This window comes from Thunnus thynnus, chromosome 9 (assembly GCF_963924715.1).
Source record: "Thunnus thynnus chromosome 9, fThuThy2.1, whole genome shotgun sequence".
NCBI lineage: Eukaryota > Metazoa > Chordata > Actinopteri > Scombriformes > Scombridae > Thunnus > Thunnus thynnus.
The window spans coordinates 9011871-9033740 of record NC_089525.1 but is presented as its reverse complement, the minus strand read 5'-3'; the positions used below and the strand labels follow the sequence as shown (position 1 = coordinate 9033740).

The window sequence follows — 21870 nt, the reverse complement described above, 5'->3', positions numbered from 1 at the left end:
GTTTTTGAGTTTGTAGTGTGATCACAGTGATCACAATGGAAGTGGCAACATTAAGTATACTCAAAGAGTCAGTATGCATACTAATAAATTCTGGATTTTTAGTGTGATATTAATGTACATTGCTGTCTGACAATAAAATGCACAAAGGAAATTAGGGAGATACTGCTGCAAAAACAAAATGCTGCTGATGGTCAAACAGCCTGAGGAGTCTGTTTAGATTGATTTACAGTATCTTCTTAAAGTTGTACTCTGACTGATGTTCATTTCCTATTAGTACAAAACAATAAAAGGACTTTTGATTTCTTTTACACAAACTGCAAAAGCTGTTGTACTACACTGTGTACAACATAAAATACTATATACATGTAGTATGTTGTATGGAATTGGGAAACAGCTTAACAGATGAAAGCTGAGCTGCAAACACTGTCAAATTTACATATGAATTCTTTTGTTTACTTTTTTGTCTGAGGGAATTTCATTTTGTCTGGATATGGAGTGTTTTGAAGGGAAACATTGTGGCTGCAACCAAAAAACACGTTTGTCCTGTCCTGTCCGTCCTGATGACGACTTGTTTTTTTAAAAAGTCATATGCAGTCAGTGCATAAAAAAAATGGGCATTTATATGAGTTAAATGCACAAAATGATTAATACAAAATACTACAAAGGACAAATGAATGTTCCATATGGGAGGATGAGAGGACTTAGTCTGAATGGAGAATGTAAAACTAAGGTAATCTCACATACTCACAACTCTACAGCCGGTGTGACATTCCTCACTCTTCAAACCACACCAGACAGCTTCACAACACCCTGTTACCAGCCATATGAGTACTTTTACCCCACAGACACATATTTCAATGAAAGACTCCGTTTTTTCAGTAAATGTGTAAAATAAAAATATTTTCTATTTCCAATCATTCATGGATACATTTGTAGAGATACAAGTAACAGTACATCAAACAAAGTCAAGCCAACTCTTCTAAAGAGCTCTACTTTGCCCTTTAGCAGCTAAATAAAAACAATGCCACCTTTAACAGTGGGGAAAATCCAAGTGCATGCTGGCAAAACTTGTACTCGTGACTGTCTGAAATCCAGATATTCAAAATTACTCATGATGATAATACAGTAGCAAAATATTACATATCAAGAAAGAAAGGCTAACGAAGAGTTTTTAAGACATGATTACAGAAACAAAGTAATCAAACTGCACAACTTTATAGAGACTAGTAACAAACAGACCCCTCTTAAAAGTGAGTCCTTCAAAGCTAAGGAAGAGGAAGAATGTACAGTACCAGTCGAAAGTTTAGACACACCTTCCCGTTGAATGAGAGAGTGTGTTTTTGAGTGGTACTGTATCTGTTTTCAGCATGTGTAGGTCGTATAATCTGTGGGGACATGGGCAGTGAGTGACAATCGAAACATCAGTCCATTCAGCTCTTATTCATGGCAATAGTACACGTATTTGAAACTGAGCCCATAACTGACTCTTAGGAAAGATAAGCCGTGGCTTTTCACTATCGTGCAGCGGTCCAGAGTGCTGCAGAGTACAACCAGTCTGTGAAAAGCTCATTCAGTCAACTCAAAAACAGGGTTTCATGAAAAAAAAAAAAAAAACATCTGGGACATTGTGTCCAAAAAAACCCAAGAAAAACAAAACATGTGAACGACTCGTGGGTGCTTGTAGACCACGACTTTGTGAGTAGGCTAAGATTTAGTATAAAAAAATATTTCTCCCCCATCTTTGAGTTCCTCTGTTTTTCCCCCACGTCACATCCATCAGGCCAACCTGTAAGAAGAATGGCACCGATGAAAACACCCAATCCTCATGTTTGACAGTAAAAGTGGACAATTAATGTATTTTTAATGATTATTTTTTTACTTTAATAAGCATAAATGGTAATATTGTACCTAGTTGCCATTCACTTGCGTTGACGGTGTTCCTCCGTGGTCGATTGCTGCCCTTTCTCTACTGCGATTCTCTCGTTCCTCGTCTTCCTCATCCCTCTCCTCATTGCCACTGTGGTTCTTACAATATAGTCTAAAAAACACACAACAGCATTATTTAGTGATTCTGAAGAGCTCTAATGCAAATCAGTGATTACTTGAAAAGTCTGATGCAGTTCAATCAAAGTGTATTGAGTTACAGAGGTAATCTCAATCTGTGGTTGGAACCTCCATACAAAAAATACATTATACTATAATATAGTCAAACAATATCGTCTCATTATGCTTCCTCTGTGAAAGTATTTTATGTTCAACTAAAAATCAGTTTATCAGCAGTAGAAGTGGAGCTCACTTGTAGATACCACGTGCCATGTTTTCAATGTACTTGGCTTTGTCCTGCACGCCGCAGTGATAGTGGTAGGTCTTCACACATGCTTTGATTTCACACCCAATGGTAGCACCCAACTGAGTGCAGAGTGTGCATTTCTGAAAAAACAAAACAAAACAAACAAATCCAACAATTTATTTCATCACACATTTAAAAACAAAAATTTATAAATAATAAAAAACTGAAACTAGAAAAATATTCCAACCATTCTTTTCCCTCTCTTGATTTCCTGGATGACTGTTTTCACGTCAAAGTTCCCGAATTCAGCTCGTGATGTAGTGGTCAGCTGGACCGTCCCCGATGAAAAAAGCTGCAATGAATCGTAGAAAACAGAAAGATGCAATAAAAGTCATTTAAAGGACTATAGTGCTTTGCAACATGTTGCAGGACAAGATGCACACACACACACACACACACACACACACACACACACACACACACACACACACACACACACCATCTTACCATGCACTTGTAGTGTGCAGCCACCTTTTTGGAGTTATCACTATGAAGCATGCCCCTTGTTTCGTTCTCTTCCTCACCAGCGTGGCAAAAGCCACAGCGCTGGCCGCTATCTCCTGGGCTGGACCGAAGAGGTGACCTGTCCCGCTAGAACACATAGCACACAGCTCAGAAACTCCTAGCACACATGCAGCGAACACACCAAGCAAGTGAACTTCATAGACTGCTTCTGTGAACAGGCGTGTTGCCTTACATGGGAAGAACTCTCCTCGTCCGCAGCCTGTGAGGAGGTGGAGCGAGTGTCTTCTGATTGGCCACGAGATCCAACCTTCGCTCTCCCCTTCTCAAACCTTCCTCTTCCCCTGCTTTGTGGAGGCGATGAGTCTGAATCGTTGGCCACACCTTCCTCTTCATCTGGTAAGAAAACAACAATCACGCTTGAAGGAGAACTCCACTGTTTTAACACATCCAAGTCTGTCTACAGATGTTGGGGAATAACTACTGCATATGTTAAAATGTTGTATGAAGCCTTTTGTGGCTCCAGAGGGAGCTGTGTGAAGCCACCAGTCATCGCTTCAGTTGGAGGCCGAAGAGAAGTTTGAAAATGTAAATTAGAGGGTGTGAGGTTTGAGGTGAGGTTATAGACTACATTAGCTGCGTAACACGTCTGAATCTCAGATCCAACTATTGGCGGTAGAGTTGCATTGTGTGTTATGTAGGTGTCCAGTTTTGACAAGAGGGAAGAATGTGTGGGATAAAAAAAAGACGATATCTCAATTTTTACCTTTTTAAAAGAATCTGAAATGAGTCTGACAATGTTAAAGCTGAATCTGTGACATTCTCTCTTTTTCTGCCAGATATGTATTCAAAGCAAAGAGCCTGTGTGGATGCATTTTTGATGACAACTTTGACAATAACAAAGATGTAAAAATCAGATCAAAATGAGACTAAATGTAAAGCACAAAGCAGATAATCGGGGTCATGTGAAATATAAAACCTCAATGATCACCGTATTATTGATGAGTGCAGTACAAATGTATCTGGAATCTAAGTGTTTGTATTTGTGTTGTGACTGAAAGCAAAAACAGATATCCAGCTGTAAATCTAATTACATAGCCTAGTAGTATAACAGATGTTAAAGCATACTTTACCTTGAATGCCATCCTGAGAAGCATCCCGGTGTTTGCGACAGTAAACACTACATTTAGGAGCAAAACGAAATATATTTTTATTTAATTTACATTAAATGAAAACAATATTTAGAGAACAATGACATGCAGAAGAGTTCAAAGGTGAAGTGACTTACAGGTAAATCCCTTGTGAGGGATTCTCTTTGATCTGGGCTTTGTCCTTTACAGCACAGTAATAGTGATACGTCCTCCGGCACGTCTTCACATCACAGCCGATGGTAGCACCCGGCCGGTGACATGAAGAACACATCTGTCGGGGAAGAAAAGAGAGCGTGCGTGTAGTCCCCACAACCTTTGATGTTCATTCTATGATGAACAATAGCTGACAACCAGTGATGTGATTTTAATTCAATTAGTAATGTGAAATTTCTCCACAAAGATCACGGGGCCTGACGGACACACGCAAAGGCCATATGCAAATATCATGAAACGGTGCTCCCTGTGGGGACGATTTGATAGTTGCAGGAAACAAATGCAATTCAGCAGTGGAGAATACACAGAAAACAGCAGAGAAACAGTAGAGACAGCTAAATATTAATAAAGTTGTAAAGTAAAATATAAATTATTTTAAGATTATGCAAACCTTCATTACTAACATTTATGGATTAATTTAGATTAAAATACCTTCTCTGTAATACAGATTTCACAATATAAACATGAATTGTACATGTAGGTGTAAACAGTAATGTAAAAAACATGTTGGTATAAGTCTACAGTACATAAGTAAACACAATGCTTACAGCTATGTGTGTAAATTAACACTTAACTTGAAAATATATAGATCATCTTTCACAGCGTGGTATGAAAGTTTCATATAAAATCATAATTTAACCTGCATGAGCTGCTGGAAGCGCAATGATAAATAAGAATACAAATAGCATGTGAAACTGATTCATTTACAGCAATATACATGCAAATTAAATGAAATGTGCTGCAAATTAGATGAAACCACATTTCAGTGTCAGACTCCTTTGAAATTCACACACACACACACAAGAAATAAAACAGCACAATCTTACAAACAGCTACAGCGCATCCCATTAACATTCAGTGTCTGACACACACACACACACATACAGGTACACACTGCCAGTCTTCTTCACACAGTCCCATTTCCCGCCTAAATGCACACCACCCGTCCTCCGATTCAGGATGATGAATAAATTCTACTAGCTGTTAAATCTGACCTGTTGAACTCTAAATCTTATATCCAACAACAAAAGCTGATGTTCCCAGATAAAACATGAGAGAGATCTGGTGTAATGCTATTACTAATGTTGCAATTACAATTATTGCAAAACCTCTCTTGAGTTCACCACAGTGTCCCATTTCATGAACTGCACTGAAAGCTGAAACAAAGTGAAGTATAACCTGCAGCCAATAGTGAAATTCTTGTAGAAAATAACCATTTGTTCCCAAGATTATGCACATTTAAATAAGCTCAAACTATTTATAATCTGCATATAAAATATCTCAGAAGTAAATGGCTCCTTGTCCATTACTGTGTCACTAATGTTACACTGAGAAGGACAGCAGCAGATACTCACCAATTTATTTCCCCTCTTGATCTCCTTTTTCACATCCTCAATGGAAAACCCTCCAATGTTTTCACTGTCTGAGTGAGATGTGACCAGGGCAGAGGAGAAAAGCTACATGCAAGAAATAAGAAAACAGATATGAAATGAGTTGTGCTGTCTTCTCTTCTCTAACATACACCAATGTACAATAAACTGTGATGATGATGCTACAACACTCCAAAGTTCCTTGCGAGTTGCTGTGTACAAAATCTGCATGTTCATTTCCCATTACCACTTCTGGTGCATCATTTCCACCTAATTAAGATATTTTGAATTCAAATCAACAGATTTAATGTATTTACTAATGTCTGACAGTGATAGACTAGCAGACAATCCTACAATTGCCATTTTCACTTTGCCAATTTTTCTAGTATACTTTCAAGATCATGTATCAAGAATAACTGACTTAATTCTACCATAAAGATGGAATTTTCATAATTTCTCTCACTTTCATTTAATGAAATACATATTTTTTGTAAAGCCTCTAGGCCTTCTGAACAAATGAAACAATATAAAAAAGATAATATCCTCCTTTGGCAGAGCTGTTCACCATGACTGTGTTTTAAAAGGATCACAGGCTATGAGGCTTAAAACCACTTTGCTCTCCTCACCATGCACTTGTGGTGGGCTGCCACCTTCTGGCTGTCGGACAATAGCAGTTGTCCACACTCCTTGTCCCGGTTGGTTCGGCAAAAGGCACATTTAGGCAGCCGCGCTGCAGCTCCTTTCCTCTGTCCTGACATGGCCGAAGGCTTTTTTGTGTGCCCAAGTCTCTAATGAAAAAAAGAAACAACACACAAATGACGAAAAGTAAGAATGACAAGATAATTTTGAATTGCATGTGCTGGTACATCCTTTACTAGATATTATCTAAGCAGTTATAAAAAACTATTGTCCAGTCCACAGTAATCCACTAACAATGCCTATATCATTTAAACAGCTGAAGTGATACACGTTGATGCATACGTTTTGCTCATAATCACAGTTCATATCTGATTCAAACTGCATGCCAGAAGATTTATTAATGCAAACAGTAAATGGGTAATGCTAAGAATTTTTTTGACAAAGTAGATAAAAGCGATGACGAAAATGGTAGCGCAATATGTTAGCAGTAAGATAACAGATGTTCAGATCATATATGCATCAATAATTAGGGAGAAACATTATAAATGTGAGAATCTGCATAACTGTTCATCGTCTGGTTGTCAAACATCCACTACATACTCAGTTGTAAAAGAGTAAACTGTGTTGTGGAAATTTTTTCTTATTTAACCTAAATAAAAGTGAGTATTGTGAAATAATGAATAAAATTCTGGGAAATGAGCCACTAGAAACTCATTCCCAGAAACAGCTGGAAACAAAACTTTGACTCAACTACCACTTCGAGTGACTCCAAAATAGAGCAACGAAAGTCACAAAAGAAGAGTGGTGTGTCCTGAAAACACTGTTAAAGCAACTGACTTGTTCAGCAAAGCCTCTGATGGATCACACATGGGTCCCACACTTCAGTTGTAGAACAAAAACTTGAAACTTTTCCTACTTCTGATGCTGGCTAATTGAGTCTAACTGAGCTATGGAGAGTTTCTGATTGTTTGCAGTATGAATACTAAAATCAAGAGAGTAAGTGTATAGTACGATTGCTAACAAATGCCAGAATTTTGTGAGATCTTGATTATCAGAAATGTTTATGTGTCCTGGTTGAAGGTGTCTATTCCAGGGTATATCTGCATAATGCAGGCCCGCAATAACGACATTCACCAAGCATCCCAGGTCTAATGTGATTAAACAGGAACATGAAGGGAAAACAGCAGCAGGACTCAGGACCAGTCTGACTAGATCTAACTTAATGAACAAGGAGCAACCCAGTTTACCTCACACACAGGGACTACTTAAAACACCCCCACATGAGTAGTTTTGCTGAAAAATGATGCAACATGTTTCTCATTTTGCATTCTCAGTCTGTTCCAATACTCCACCACATCTCATCTGCCCCAACTTGCATCCACCCTTTAAAGAAAGAAAAAAAACAACAACCTACGATTCTGTGGAAAATGTGCAATTTTAGATGTGTGTGATGTTGTGATGAGCAGTTTGCCTTGAAGACATACACATCACCAGGAGCTGAGGTGATTTAAATAATAGTGTAGTTATTGTATCATAATCAGCTGCATTTTAATTAAAACTTTTAAATGTGTATTAAACATTTGCTTTAAAATCATGCAAGATTGGTTGCAAAATCATCACTGTATTACAAAGAGAAGTGGATCAACCTCCAATTTTGTGCTGTCATTTGCAGAGATATGTCTATTTGATGTAGTAATAATGTGCTGAAGGCGCCATAGATACATTAAATATGAGGATTAAAAAGATCCACTCAGTCCACAGACGAAAGTGGGTGTTTTTAAAATCACAATAGCAGTGTGCTGCGACGCCTTGATAGAGCCATTACTGCCATGATAGCAGGGCCAGGATTTCACTGCGGCGGCTACAGCGGCGGAGCCGGCGTGCAAACACACAATACAGCCCATGTAAATAACACCAAATATCCTTTATTTCAGCCTCTGGTCTCCACTGAAAGGCTCACATGTTACATTTGTGAACTACATGGCGATGTTGTGGCCGATTTGTAGCTAGAGCAAGTGAAACGTGAAAAGTCCCCCAGATTTCTCTTACAAAGTTTTGAATTAAAGGGGGTGTGTGTCTCTTTCACCAGTTAAAACTAGCTGTTACTGAAAACAATTTTCACTAAGAACATCTCAACGCCCCGAAATCCAAACCAAGGCCTTTTCAAGCAGGGAAATAAAGGTCGCTGGTAGGAAAATATGACACTTGGACTTTGTGTTTCTGCGGGAACCCGAAAAACTGCGAATATTTCCCTTTAAATGTGGGAAATTATCCTGACAGGCGCGGGTCTTTGCAAACCGTTTCGAAGGCAAGAGCGCCATACGTGATGTCTGCCTGCGAAAAGAGAGCAGCTCGGCTTGTCCGCCAGCAGATACGGCCTGAAACGACTACAGGCCATAAAACACAGCAGCTACCATCCAGCCGCTGTTACACAGCTCACATCTTACCTGCTTCTATAGTTTTATCGCGCCAAGATGTTAAAAAGATGGAAAAGTGTTCCGGGCAGCGGCTGTATTTCTCCCCGTCCTTCACAAGCTATCGTGTGCTTCTTTCACACTAGCATCAAGTTAGCTGCAGCCGCCATGACAGCTTCACTTCCGGGTGTGGCTTTCACAATGAAAGTCCTGTTGACGAGTTTGTGTTTGCGATGCTTTAAAGGTGAAAAGCTGCAGGAGGCTATTGGTGTAGAAATTGATAACACTTGACCAAAATACCCCACGGAAATGACTAATTTTGAACTATCTATATCCCAAAAAAGCAAATATGACTTTAGGGAGGGTCTTATTGCATGCATGCAGATTTGACAAGCACATTTTTTTGTCAGATTTCTATTTATAGTGCGAGTTGTTGCAGGTAATTCTATTCTATTAGGTACCAAAACTGCTGTGTATTTTATGTGGCATTACTTAAACCTGCAGTGTGGAACTTTTACATATAAATGAACGTCTGTTACATTCAAGCCCTTGCCAAACGAATTCACACAATGCTGATCAAGCCTATCACCGCCAGGTAAATCTGTATGTTTTTCACAGTATAACCTGGTGTCGGTTTGACATTCCCGCTCTAGCCGGATGAATGCTTAGTGCGCAGGCTCTATGGGCAGAGCCTGCGCACTAGAGACTTCCGCCGGCAGGGCTAACTTCCTGTTAGCTCTCTGCTAATTTCAATAGTTTCATGGTGCCGCTCTTCGAGACTTTCCAAATATTATCAGACTGAATGGATCAAGTTCTGATAGTGAAATGAATCATCTCACGGAGGTTGTGTGACGCTCAAAACAATTTATCCACTGTTTTACATCCGCAACTGTAGCGGTAGAGCCTGTAATGTAAAAACGTGAAGATAAAGACTTTAAAGGTGCAACATACAACATTCAGCCCCACTAGATGTCACACTAGAACACCAGCATCTCAGACCAAAACAAATGCGCATGTTGCTTACTCAATAAAGTTGAGAGAAAAAGAAAGCGGCCCCGGAACTGACAGCTCACGAAACTCAGATCAAACAGTGCTGATCAAATATGAATCAAGATTCAGTTACTCAAATGTTTTCAGAAACATATTTTAGTGTGCTGTTTAGCTGTAATATGAGAAACTTTGTGACCCAGCCTCCATGTTTTAAAACAGATGCTGGAGGACACAGAGGGACTCACATGCACTCACATGCACGCGCGGCCGGACCAGCAATTGAAACAAAGAACAGAGGTTCGGATCACAACCATTGACTGTATATAAATATGAACGATGGATCTCCACTTACTACCACTATGCAAAAGTGAAGCCAAAATATCTCCTTCTCAGAGCTGCCATCTTGCTTGTGCAACATCATTTGGAGCCAGAGTCTGCGCAGTAGAGTCAGGCACACACAGATGATGGCCCACAGGACATGTCCCTTCAGTCGTCCTGCCGTCTGACGGAGGAGTGGCTATCAAAGCTGTCAATCATGATGTCACACCCCCTTTTTATATCGTCAAATAACTAATTAAAAATAAACAAGAAAAATGAGCACTGAGGACAAACATCAATGTGATAAGAACAACCTGAAATGACAGAAACCATGATTGATTTTTGATTTTTTAGTTTGGCTCATGTCCCATACGCTAACATGGAAGGAGTGGGATTTATGACCTGTACTGCAGCCAGCCACCAGGGGGCAATCGAGATGTTTTGGCTTCACTTTTATGGAGCTGTCATGACATCCATATTTATATACAGTCAATAGTTTCAGCACACACAGAGGGAGTGTGACTTCATTCTCTGCTCAGGATGCCATTACTCCACAATATCTTTACATAGCAAATCGTTTTCTGACATCTAGTGGGGTTGAATGTCTTATATTGCCCCTTAATATTGCCCCAAACAAGACTAAGCAAAAACCTAGTATATGGTTGGACTGACCGTGTATGGTCAATGTGTGAAATTGTGGCCAATTTGTTACAGGAACAGTCAGTGGTAGCATCTATAATGTAAATTCCTGGATATTAAATGTTCATCTGCAATTTTCTGTCATGGTCCCAGTAATATTTGTTGTTAAAGTGTACTGAAGGAGCATATCACATGACATGGTTAAGCTACGTTTGAGTAAAAATAAAAAAAGTTATAAATGCAGTTGCCAGAACAATACTTTCAATTCATATCTTGGGACGTTTGATTTGAAAGAGAACTGATTTTAATTCCAATTATAAACTATTCTAATTATCTGTTAACTCCCCCTGCTCTTTCATCTTTTTCACTCTGCAGATGTCTCTCGTTTCTCACTCGGAATTGAGTGTTCTGTCAGAGTGATGTTATTTGGGATTTAACTCTACACTCTCATGCCTCTATGCGCCTTTTTCTCTGCCTCTTTCCCGGTTGATGATCATGGAGGCTGCACTGGAAATTGTAAATGAAAGTTTTGACAGCATTTTGGGTGCAAATTCAGGAGGTTTATCTCCGCCCAATTACTGCAGTTATAGTCAAATCAAGCGCAACTGCAGAGCAGCTGCCCGACACTAAAACTGATGTAACCGTTACATAAGTTGCATGTTTTATCTTGTGTTTTAATGCTGTTGTCCATCGTTTGTGATGTGAAAACATCAGAGAAATAAAAAGCTTACTTCCAAACGCACCGTGGAGCCGGTTCAGCCAAAAAGCAAATATGACTTTAGGGAAGTGTTATGTTGCATGAATGCAGATTTGACAAACACTAGTTCTGTCATTTCTAATTACAATGAGGATTGTTGCAGGTAATTTGAGGTCTATTAGTCACAGAAGCTGCAGTGTATTTTATGTGGAATCGCTTAATGTTGTCATAAAATCCTAACAAGATAAAATTCATATGCAAAGGGAGCAGAGACATGGGTCCCATCTTGTTCACTGTGTGGCAAATTAGTATTTCATAATTGGATAACTTTTTACAAATGTTACACATTTGTTATAAGTGTTTCAAAATTGCCCCGCTGAGGTACAATATTGACTATTGCAGGCCCTGTATTATTACCTAATCTTGGGATCCTGACTTGGAGTGGCCCTTATGATTTTAGTTTGTTATGTGGTCATATGGTTCATATTCCTAAAAGAAAAAAAGTTGTCTCAGTGGGGTGTATAATGAAGCCTCTATGTATAGTCTACTGCTTGAAAATGCACAATGCAGAGTGTTGAGATCAATAGGGACTGAGGTTAATCACAACAAGTTAATCTAGTTGTCAGCTTGACAGGTGTCAGAACGCACTGCAGCTCTGAGTTGACGAATAAGTCTTTATTAATGTGAAGAGCAAATAACAAAGGGTCTAAGGGTGCTTTCAACACCTTTATTGACAATTAGGGGACTGATTTAAAACCATTAGTGACAACAGTCTGAACAAGATATTATTTAAATCAGCTGTAAGCAGAATATTCAAAACCAGTGCAAAGTGTATTTACCAAAATGTTGTGATCAATGGTATCAAAAGCCATGGACTCAATACTAATCAAATCTACAATGTCATCCCCAACAGCATGAGGCAGCAGTTATTACACTATGACTAGGTCTAAACTGCTAAAATAAATGATCATCCTCCAGAAAGGCATAGTTTTGAGTTGTCTAGTGATTCTAGGATTTTAGACAAACAGGGCATCTTAGATATAGTCTGAGTGTTGTTTACTGTCATCACCTTTGTGCAGTGGAACTACCTGAACTGCTGTTGCTTACTTGTGACACAGTTTCAGTCAAACTTGTAAAATGAACTCCAAAAAGCTGGATATTATTTAAAAGTATGGCTGGTATTTAGAAACCATTTATATAAATAAGAACACACTGAGATACATTACATTCTATAATGAGCACAAACCTGATGTTTTTCACTAATGTTTTCAACATCTGTATTGATTTACTGTATGTTTGGAGAATGCTCAAGGGTGATTTCCACCCACAATGCCTGTCATGAACTGTTGTGGGGATCTGAAATAATATGGGCGTCATATTGGAGTCATAAGGACCAAAGAATGTTAAACATGTTTCATGCAGCATTTTGCACAAGTAGAGACTCAAAAGTTTGAATCAGAAGAGCAAATAAATGGACCAGCCCAAGATTGTGTGATACCACTGTGATGAGTTTCAAACTGAGGGAAACAAACAGGATATTAATCAAGAGACAGCCTCGCTAAGACAATGTGAAATGTTTTTAAGGTGGAAGCTTAAAACATGAGAGGAGGATCCTTGTGTTTTAGGCAAATAGAATTATAAAATATTTAGCGCTGTATTATTCACAGGTGCAAAGCAATTTCCGATTGGGTTATCTATCTATGAAGATTAGAGTTTAGAAACCAGGAAATTGCTTTTTTGTCATATCTGAAACTTGGAGGATTTTACAGCTTTAAAGAAGTTGCCAAAAAAAAAAAAACATTTTAAAGAAATGATTGAGTGAATATTAGTGTATGATAGCATCGTAGCTCAAGGATGTTGCTTTTGTTGGGGTTCTTTAGGGAATAGGAACTTGAGATGCTTAAACTGTGTGTTAAATAGATTCAAGATGTCTTATTGTCACATGCACAGCAACACAGCAGATGTCAAATTTGGCCTCCATTTAGAGTATATAATACAATGAGAGAGAAATATACAAATATTGCACATAAGTAGTAAATAGATAAATAAGTGTATTGCACATAAGTGATGGGTGATAAATATTATTAAATACTGTGTGTTTACATCAAATATATCCAACAATTATCCAAAGAACGTGACTTATAGGTTTAGTACATTATGAATATTCTTGTGACTTCTGTGAGGAGTTATGTTTTTTAATCCATCTACCAAAATATGTCGGACTGATGTTGAAGACTTGTGAAAATGTGTTTTTCTTCTTGTTCCTTCAGTTGTATGTTTGAGCTTTACTGTGCAGAAAGATGTATGTACAGAGTTTGACACCAGAAGGCTGTTTTTACAGTCATCTGGTGAAAGTGAAAGTTTCTCTGTGCTCACTGAAAATGCGGTTAAAAAGGGGTGTGTCTACAAACATGATTTGTGACATCACAAACGGTTTGGAAACCTATCCTGGTCCAATATTCAACTTACAAGTGTGATGTGGAAACTTGTAAGAAACCAGTATTTTTTTTAATGAACAGTATTTGCATATTCATTCATTCTGGATTTTTAATGAGGGAGAAGGAGTAGATGTCATTTTAAGGATTTTAACAAGATAATCAAACTTTTTTTGTGGAAAACCCATTTCAGACACAAATTATTATTCAAAGGAAAGTATGTTATATACATCTTACAACATGTCTGGAGGGGATCTTTAAGGAAAAATTCTTCTAATAGATATAATAATAATGTTATTAATGTTTTAATGTTAATAGTTATAGATACTCTGCTGTGCTTTAAAATGCCTCTTCATTCAAACTGCTTGTGATACTCAACGTTTCATTTACATAAGATGAAAAGAACTGACTCAAATCAGTCTGTTTCTAATCAAAAAGTCTTCGCCTCGTCTTTTCTCGAGAATTCAGGTGCACTTGATTACCATCACGGGGCGGTCCGGTTGTAGGGGCTTCCCGTGTAGTGTTTAATGTGTCCACCCACACGAAAAAATGCGAGCTGTGAAACATGCGCACCTTCAGCGGGGAGGACGTTTCAACGTCGTCACTGTGGTTAAAGCTGACTGGCTAAAAGTAGTGACAGTCTTTTTGTAAAGCAAAACATACCCGCCCAGTGTCCCCGGGATGAAGAGAGGACGAGAGCTTCAGCAGAAGAGAACAGGGAAATGAAGTTGTCAGACTGGCCAGCCCAGCAACTCTCTCTTCACAACTAGGCAGCTAGCAAGTTAGGTGACAGACGGTCACGGGTGGAGAGATTTACATGAAACATCACAGCTATGAAGGTCGTCCGTTTGAGCAGTTTGTAGCTACAGTTAGTACGAGTTAGACAGCTACAGATCTCAGATAACGTTTCAGACATTTCAAAGTTAACCTGACAGTGGTGAAGCAAAGTGGAAACAACTCGCTAGCCTGCCAGCTAACCTTTAGCCACCGAGCCTCCTTCAGCTTACAAACTCGGTTCAGTCGGTGAGTCTTGACAGCTTGAGCTGAATATTTCAGCAGTGTGTTGTGTGTGTTTTCTGCGGTGCTCGCTGCCGACGTACCGACGCTAGTGTTGCTTGTTTCTTGCTAACTTACAGCTAACTAGGTCACAAGCTAGCTGAACTTTGCTGTAGCTTTGACATTTTCAACGTCTTCTAACCTTGTTTCAGTACAAAGTTCACGTTTTATTTCACTGGGCTAATATTAACGAGGGGAAACTATAAACCCAATGCAAACTTAGCGTCTAAGTGTTATTTTAGCATTTAATGTTCCCTCATTATTTTTTAAAAACTAACTAGTGTAGGTTAACGTTAGCAACGTCAGCTAGCTGTGTGTTGTTATTGTGTTCAACACTGTTACTTAATAGTTCACTTTTGAGTGTCGACAGTATATGTGAACTAGCTGCAGCCTTGTTTTCTTCAGGTGTGAGTGTTTCAGCCATTTCCTGATGCACAAAGGTACAGGAAGTTGAAGTGCATTCAATGGCACATTATAATGAAACGGTGTTTTTATTTCTTCAGAGATTGGGCTTGGTTTACCCTCTTTTCAGCCATGCCTTTTCCTTTTGGGAAGTCTCAGAAGAGTCCAGCTGAAATAGTGAGGAGTTTGAAGGAGCATGTGGCTTATATGGAGAAGCTGGACGCTGGAGACAGCAAGAAGTGTGAAAAGGTCAGTGCTGGTGTTTCCTCTGCTCGTCTTTTATTTTAAAAGCTGCCTCTTTCTCTAAACATGATCTGATGGTCCTGCTTATCGTCTGTTTTTTCTGCCAAGGTTGCAGAGGAGGTGTCTAAAAATCTGGCTTCCCTGAAGGAGGTGCTTTGTGGAACAGGTGACAAGGAGCCTCAGACCGAGGCAGTGGCTCAGCTCGCACAAGAGCTGTACAACACCAACCTCCTCATTGCTCTCATTGCAAATTTGCAGAGGATTGATTTCGAGGTGGGGAAAATGTTCTTCTTCTGCAATGACTGTGTGTCTGTCAGAAGTATTGATTACTTTGTGCAGACAATGAATTAGTCAGTGGGCATGTGTATGCCTGATATGAACATCTTTGCCCAAAGCCAAAATGTCATTGCATATCATCAGCACTCAGTCAGATTTTTTTTTTTTTTTTTGCACAGGGGAAGAAGGATGTGGTTCATTTGTTCAGCAATATTGTGAGACGTCAGATTGGCACCAGAACACCCACGGTAGAATACATTTCTACTCACCCTGAGATCCTCTTCATGCTTCTAAAAGGGTAAGTCAATAGTTTCAGGCTTCAGGAACTCATTATTTGATATGTAAGATATGAGTGCTTTTTCCCATTTACATGTTTTAAAGGCAGTCCACTCTTATGATACTCGTAAATTGTTGGAATTCACCTGACATTACGTAGAGTTATTCTGTAATTTTTTTGGTATAATCACTTTCCCCCAACATGCCTTGTGATTTTCTACATTACCCAGAATGTGTTTGAACAACTCCCAGAGAACGAGCATGAACTTGTTGCATTCATCTGTGGGTTACCGACACATGTACTGTAGATGAAGAGAGTGATAGCAGAGTGCTGGTTTTACAGCTCTCAGAAACTGAGTCATCCTGCTTACTCAAATAGCAACATGTCTAACTGCTGCACTGCATTATGGTCAACTGAGGCTGCTGTCAGTTGATCAAACGCTATCTTTTCCACCTGATTGATTTCTCCTGCTATGACTTTTGAACGTTGTGACTAAATGTCACAGCTATAAAAGAGATTTATTAGTTTGATTGTGAAAGATGGCCTGTTTGACGGCATTAAAAGTTTTCAAGGTGGATTTCCTTCAATGAATACATCATTATTTGCTGTTTTAATTTGTGTTATGTAAGTTTTTTTTTTTTAATTGACGTATGGTGACTCCTGATAATGCTAATGGCTTGACCCAGACCTGACATGTATTAACCTGTACAGATATGAGAGTGCAGAAGTGGCTCTGAACTGTGGAATGATGCTGAGAGAGTGCCTGCGTCACGAGCCTTTGGCACGAACGGTGCTCTTCTCTGAAGAGTTGTACTGCTTTTTCCGTTACGTGGAGCTCTCAACCTTTGACATTGCCTCAGATGCTTTTGCCTCATTCAAGGTACATTCTTTCAATTTTCTTTGTGTTTCCAGCGTCACAGTACTAGCAATTTTAATCTGACATCCTGGTCTCTTCTGTTCCCTGTCAGGATCTCCTCACAAGACACAAGATTATGTGCGCAGACTTCCTGGAGAACAACTATGACAGGGTGAGCTTTCAGTTGTCATTCATGCTATTTAACAGAAAGCATGTTCATGCTTTATCTAACCTACTTTTAAAATGTTTTATCAGGTGTTTACAGAATACGAGAAGCTCCTGCATTCTGACAACTACGTCACCAAACGACAGTCTTTGAAGGTACTAGCTCCAGCGCTCTGCCAAATCTACACACTTGAAACTACAAAGTCACTGTTTAAGTTTTATTTGAGCTACAGATTTAAATGTAGCTGATATGCTTGAGTTAATTATATATTATTTTTCAGCTCCTTGGGGAACTTCTCCTGGATAGACACAACTTCACTGTCATGACAAAGTACATCAGTCGGGCAGAGAACTTGAAGCTGATGATGAACTTGCTAAGAGACAACAGCCGAAACATCCAGTTTGAGGCGTTCCACGTCTTCAAGGTGTGTACTCGAGGACATTCAATTTTAAATCTACACAATATCTATGAAAGTGTTACTCTCTCTAACACAGGAAAATAATAGTAAAATAGTGAAAGTGATATTTAAATTTAAACACTGGCCTTTGGATGAACAAGCCGAAAAAAATCAAATCATTATTTGTATTTTTTTGTTTTATAACCTTTGAATTGTCCGTTCTATGATGTGTCTCTGCTGTCACAGGTATTTGTCGCAAACCCCAACAAGACTCAGCCCGTGCTGGACATACTGCTGAAGAACCAGACCAAGCTAGTGGAGTTCCTGAGCCACTTCCAGACAGACAGATCTGAGGATGAGCAGTTCTGTGACGAGAAGAACTATCTGATTAAGCAGATCCGGGACCTGAAGAGGCCCACGGCACCGGAGGAAGCTTAAGGCGTCAGGGTCGACTGCTCCGTCAGGTGGTAGATGTAGAGGTGGTAGCTGGAGCTTCAGAGGGCTAAAGTGAGAGTCTAAAAGTCATGCTTCATTAAGATTTAATATTAACTACAAAATATAGGAAAAAAGTAAAGATTACTTCCTTCACTTTCTGTTTTTAGTGTGGATCTGGAGGTGATTTCCATCCAGAAACCTGAGTGGGCCAAGAACTGTTATATAAACCATAGTGCTTCTTTAGTGATCATGAAATGCATTTAGTCTGTTCTTGTAATGTTGGACCTTAAACTGTTACCCTTCCATATTGTTGCTGGCAGAGACCTTAGAATGACAGAAACTTCACCCCATTCACAGTCAACACAAGCTCTGAGGTGTTCCTGAAAGGGTTTTGTTTTTTTTTCAGAAACTTGTCTATATTTTAGAGATTGAAAAACTGGGGAGAAGAAAATATATTATTTTTCTAATGTGTCTTCATGGTAAACAGTAACTCCTTTCTCTGACCATTGCTTAGTCTAACTAATTGCATAGGTTTGGTTTATTGCCTTATTGTACGCTGGTCTGTTGTACAGGGATTTGAATGATCTTTAGAAATATGGCTTCGGCACAGTGACACATGAATCACATTGGCCAGGTCAGCACGTAGTAGTTTTTGGTGATTAATGTGTAGTTAGTAGGCCTTGGGTTGCGTGTGTGAGGTTACAGAGGTCAGAAATGATCCTGCAGTGCTGTACTCGCCAATGCATTAGCTGGCACAGGAAGAGAAAATCAAAACCATAGAGGAATCAATTTATTGTGCTGTGATTTTTAGGCTCAGCGAGGCTTACATGACTGAAATAGAAACGGGGCATCAGATAATGCTGCAGGGTACCTGCCATCCATTCACTGCTAACATGGACAGCTAGGATACACCAATTGATCTCACTGAGAGCACTCCATTTCACCCTCACATATTGAGCACAGATGGCGCTGATTCATTTAAAACAATGACTTAAACAATTAATTCATGGGTTGATGAACTATTTAATGTTTCTCCTTTTTAAAGCATAAGCACTGCTCAACAGAAGAAATAACATTGCAGTTTACTCCTGGGGTTGCCCATGAAGATGCATCACAAGTATGTTATACTGACATCTATTATATTCATATCGGAGTTTTGTTATTTGACATGTTGAGGAAACTTATACTGAATTTCATTAGGGATTGCCTTTTGCTTGAATACATTTACTGATTTCCCTTTCATTTGACACATATTCAACATCTGCTTCATTTGATTTGGGACAGACTGCAGTTAACTATATCTGTCTAATCTTGTATAAACAATGTCTCTCATCCATATAGTTAAGCTTCTAACAAAAAGAAAAGACACTGGCAGATGCTTCAACAAATACGCATGATTAGAAAAGTCATATTTCTGTGTGACTTTGTTTTCTGATATGATTGTAATATTATATTTGAATCACTGTAACGTGCCTGTGATGGATCAGAAAGCACCTCCCATCAGATGTCACCAAAACTGTCAAAATACCAACACGCACTGTTAAAACAAGAAAGTTTTGGATGACGAGCACTGAATTTATTGAATTCCTCACATGCTTCACTGATATAGATTACTTCTAAAGGATTCTGTTGAATAATTGCCTTATTTCTGCCATTGTAAGTAAAATGGCACATTAGGGATTTCAAGATGTGTTTTCTGTGCACACAGTCTTCTAGTATATACCTCATGGGATTTGAGTTTGCAAATGCTGTGTTCTTTTTTTTTCTTTTTTTTTCCTTGACAAGATATTTTATTTGACATTTTAAATACACCACAGTGGTTTGTATGCATGCCTAAACTTGATGTATATGTTCAAACTTGAACAGGGACTGCAAACTGGTTTTCACAATGGAAAACTAGATTTTTAAACTTAAATATTTCATTGGGTGGTTCCACACAAACGTTAATTCATAATGAATTGCAGCGTGGTACCTCGTAATGAATGTTGCCTTATTTAAAGACATTTAATAGATCGTAATGATCATGTAAATTTCCAGACCTCTAAATTTGTTTTTGTTTTTTTTTATAACCAAAGTCAATATGAAAAGGGGGAAAATGTACATTTCAAATCCCAAATGCATTGCAAGTTAATTTCTTCAGATCCACATCCAGTGTAGTGTAGGTCCGTCAACTGCATTACGCTCCAAATGTGATCTGTGAGTGTAAATAAAGTTTTAATAGAGATCAGTAGACGACACTCGGGATAGTGTTTTAGTTGTAGTTAACTGGCTTTTTAAACAAATTACTTATAGCTATTTGGTACACTGTTCCAAACAGTCCTGAGTTCAGTATCAGGCCTTTTAGGATCTATAAAATAATTTGGGGAAATCAGCTGATACAATATGCACAAATAGACTGAAGTCATGTCACCAGTTTATGAAAGGTTTGTCTGAAGGTGTGTTTGAGTTTCTTAAAATATCTGGACTTGTGTTCCATTTTTTTTCCAAATCATTTGTGATATTAAATGTGAAACACAATTTTCTCTTAAATGATATTAATGCATTGGGCTTAAAGGACCAGTGTGTAGAATTTAGTGGCATCTAGTGGAACAGAATAATATTCATAAGTATGTTTTAATTAGTGTATAATCACCTGAAAATAAGAATCATTGTGTTTTCGTTACTTTAGAATGAGCCCTTTATATCTACAGAGGGAGCGGGTCCTCTTCCACGGAGGCCGCCATGTTGCAAAGCCATGTTTCTACAGTAGCCCAGAACGGACAAACCAAACACTGGATCTAGAGAGGGACTTACCTATTTTTCACGAGTTTCGCGACCACCGTAGGATCCCCCTCACACTTGGAAGGGGGAGGGGGGGAGGGGGGTATTCAGTTTGTCAGTTTGTTGCAATCTGCAACCTCACCACTAGATGCCACAAAATCTTACACACTGCACCTTTAACACACATACACATCAGTCATTATTAATGTTTCAATGTTTCAAACAAATTTAAAGTCCCAGTGAAATGGAAGTTAGATCGTCTTAAGTTTCTGTACTGTGATGTATTTCCCAGTGAAATAGAATATTTGAGTGGTGTACAATTACAAGAGGGATTTAAGACAAATCCTTGGCATTTGATTGGACCGCTAAAAAGTGGGTGGGGCTTACAGAGTTAAGCGAGATATGGAGTTACAGAGGACTGTTTGCTCCACACACACCTCCCTCACCTGTTAGATCAGGAGGAGGATGAGGGAGAGATGAATGAATTAGACCTCAGCAGCCACATTGTTTTGGAAATGAAAACAAAGTTTTTGCATACTGATATCCAAACACATCTCTTCTATCTTTCTCCACATTGCTCTGTTAGCTACTACGACCCGCAAACGGTGAAGTGCGGTTTTATGTGACTGGTTACTCGCCCAAAGTCACATTTGATTGGATGAACTTTTGTAATGTAAAAATACTCTGATACTGATTTTTTTTAAATATATATTTATCATATAACGAGATAAATGAACAATTAACCCAGGGACACAAGATTAAAACTGGGAAAATGTATTCTTCATTTCACTGGAACTTTAGCGTGAAACAGGCCTTTCCCTGTAATAATATTCTTTTGAAAGAAATACCCTGCAATATCACCAGATTGAATGTGTGACTATTCATCCAAACATGAGTCCAGTCATGACATGCACTTTGGGAAGGATCTGCTGTACACAGCTGTACCACCAGAGGGAGCTGTTGGCGACAATTGGCACCTTGTATTAGTTGTACAAACAAAGCATTTCATGTTTCTGTAACCCTACCTCTAATTATGACTATATAAATCACTGGCAATATTATGTAGACATCAACTCAAATTCCTTAAAATCAAGGCTATATATTTCCTGATTTAGAGTTTTCTGTTTTAAATATTTGTTGTGTTTTACTTTCTTTTTTTCTTTTTTTTTTTTTACTCTCTCGCCTTCTTTCCCCCCCCTATCTTTTTCCACACTCTGGATATTTTCTTTATTTACCATGGGAGCAAATTATGTGTACATAACTTTATAAAGGACAAAAAGTGTGAAAGCATTCATGAAAATAAAACTTTATGGCAATTTATTTT

The 21870-nt window shown here is 38.7% G+C and overlaps 2 protein-coding genes across 3 annotated transcripts; one reads left to right on the top strand and one right to left on the bottom strand.

The window, feature by feature from the left end:
• Positions 1-883: 883 nt before the first annotated feature.
• On the bottom strand, positions 884-10022 carry phf6 (PHD finger protein 6). Its single transcript, XM_067598673.1, has 11 exons — positions 9942-10022; positions 6173-6334; positions 5532-5633; positions 4101-4234; positions 3946-3992; positions 3048-3208; positions 2798-2941; positions 2538-2642; positions 2297-2430; positions 1909-2038; positions 884-1786 (listed from the first exon to the last, which is right to left on the bottom strand). The coding sequence occupies exons 1-10, from the start codon at positions 10008-10010 to the stop codon at positions 1909-1911; spliced, it is 1188 nt and encodes a 395-aa protein (XP_067454774.1). The 5' UTR covers positions 10011-10022; the 3' UTR covers positions 884-1786.
• A 4233-nt stretch (positions 10023-14255) lies between these two features.
• On the top strand, positions 14256-21866 carry cab39l1 (calcium binding protein 39, like 1). 2 transcript variants are annotated; one of them, XR_010929577.1, is made up of 10 exons: positions 14256-14701; positions 15238-15385; positions 15488-15652; positions 15835-15953; positions 16644-16812; positions 16901-16960; positions 17044-17109; positions 17235-17378; positions 17598-17858; positions 17954-21866. XR_010929577.1 is itself a non-coding variant. In XM_067598672.1 (9 exons), the coding sequence occupies exons 2-9, from the start codon at positions 15269-15271 to the stop codon at positions 17787-17789; spliced, it is 1032 nt and encodes a 343-aa protein (XP_067454773.1). In that variant the 5' UTR covers positions 14257-14701; positions 15238-15268; the 3' UTR covers positions 17790-21866. The 2 variants fall into 2 exon arrangements, 1 of the variants encoding a protein (XP_067454773.1); XM_067598672.1 differs by having other exon boundaries at positions 14257-14701; positions 17598-21866.
• Positions 21867-21870: the final 4 nt, after the last annotated feature.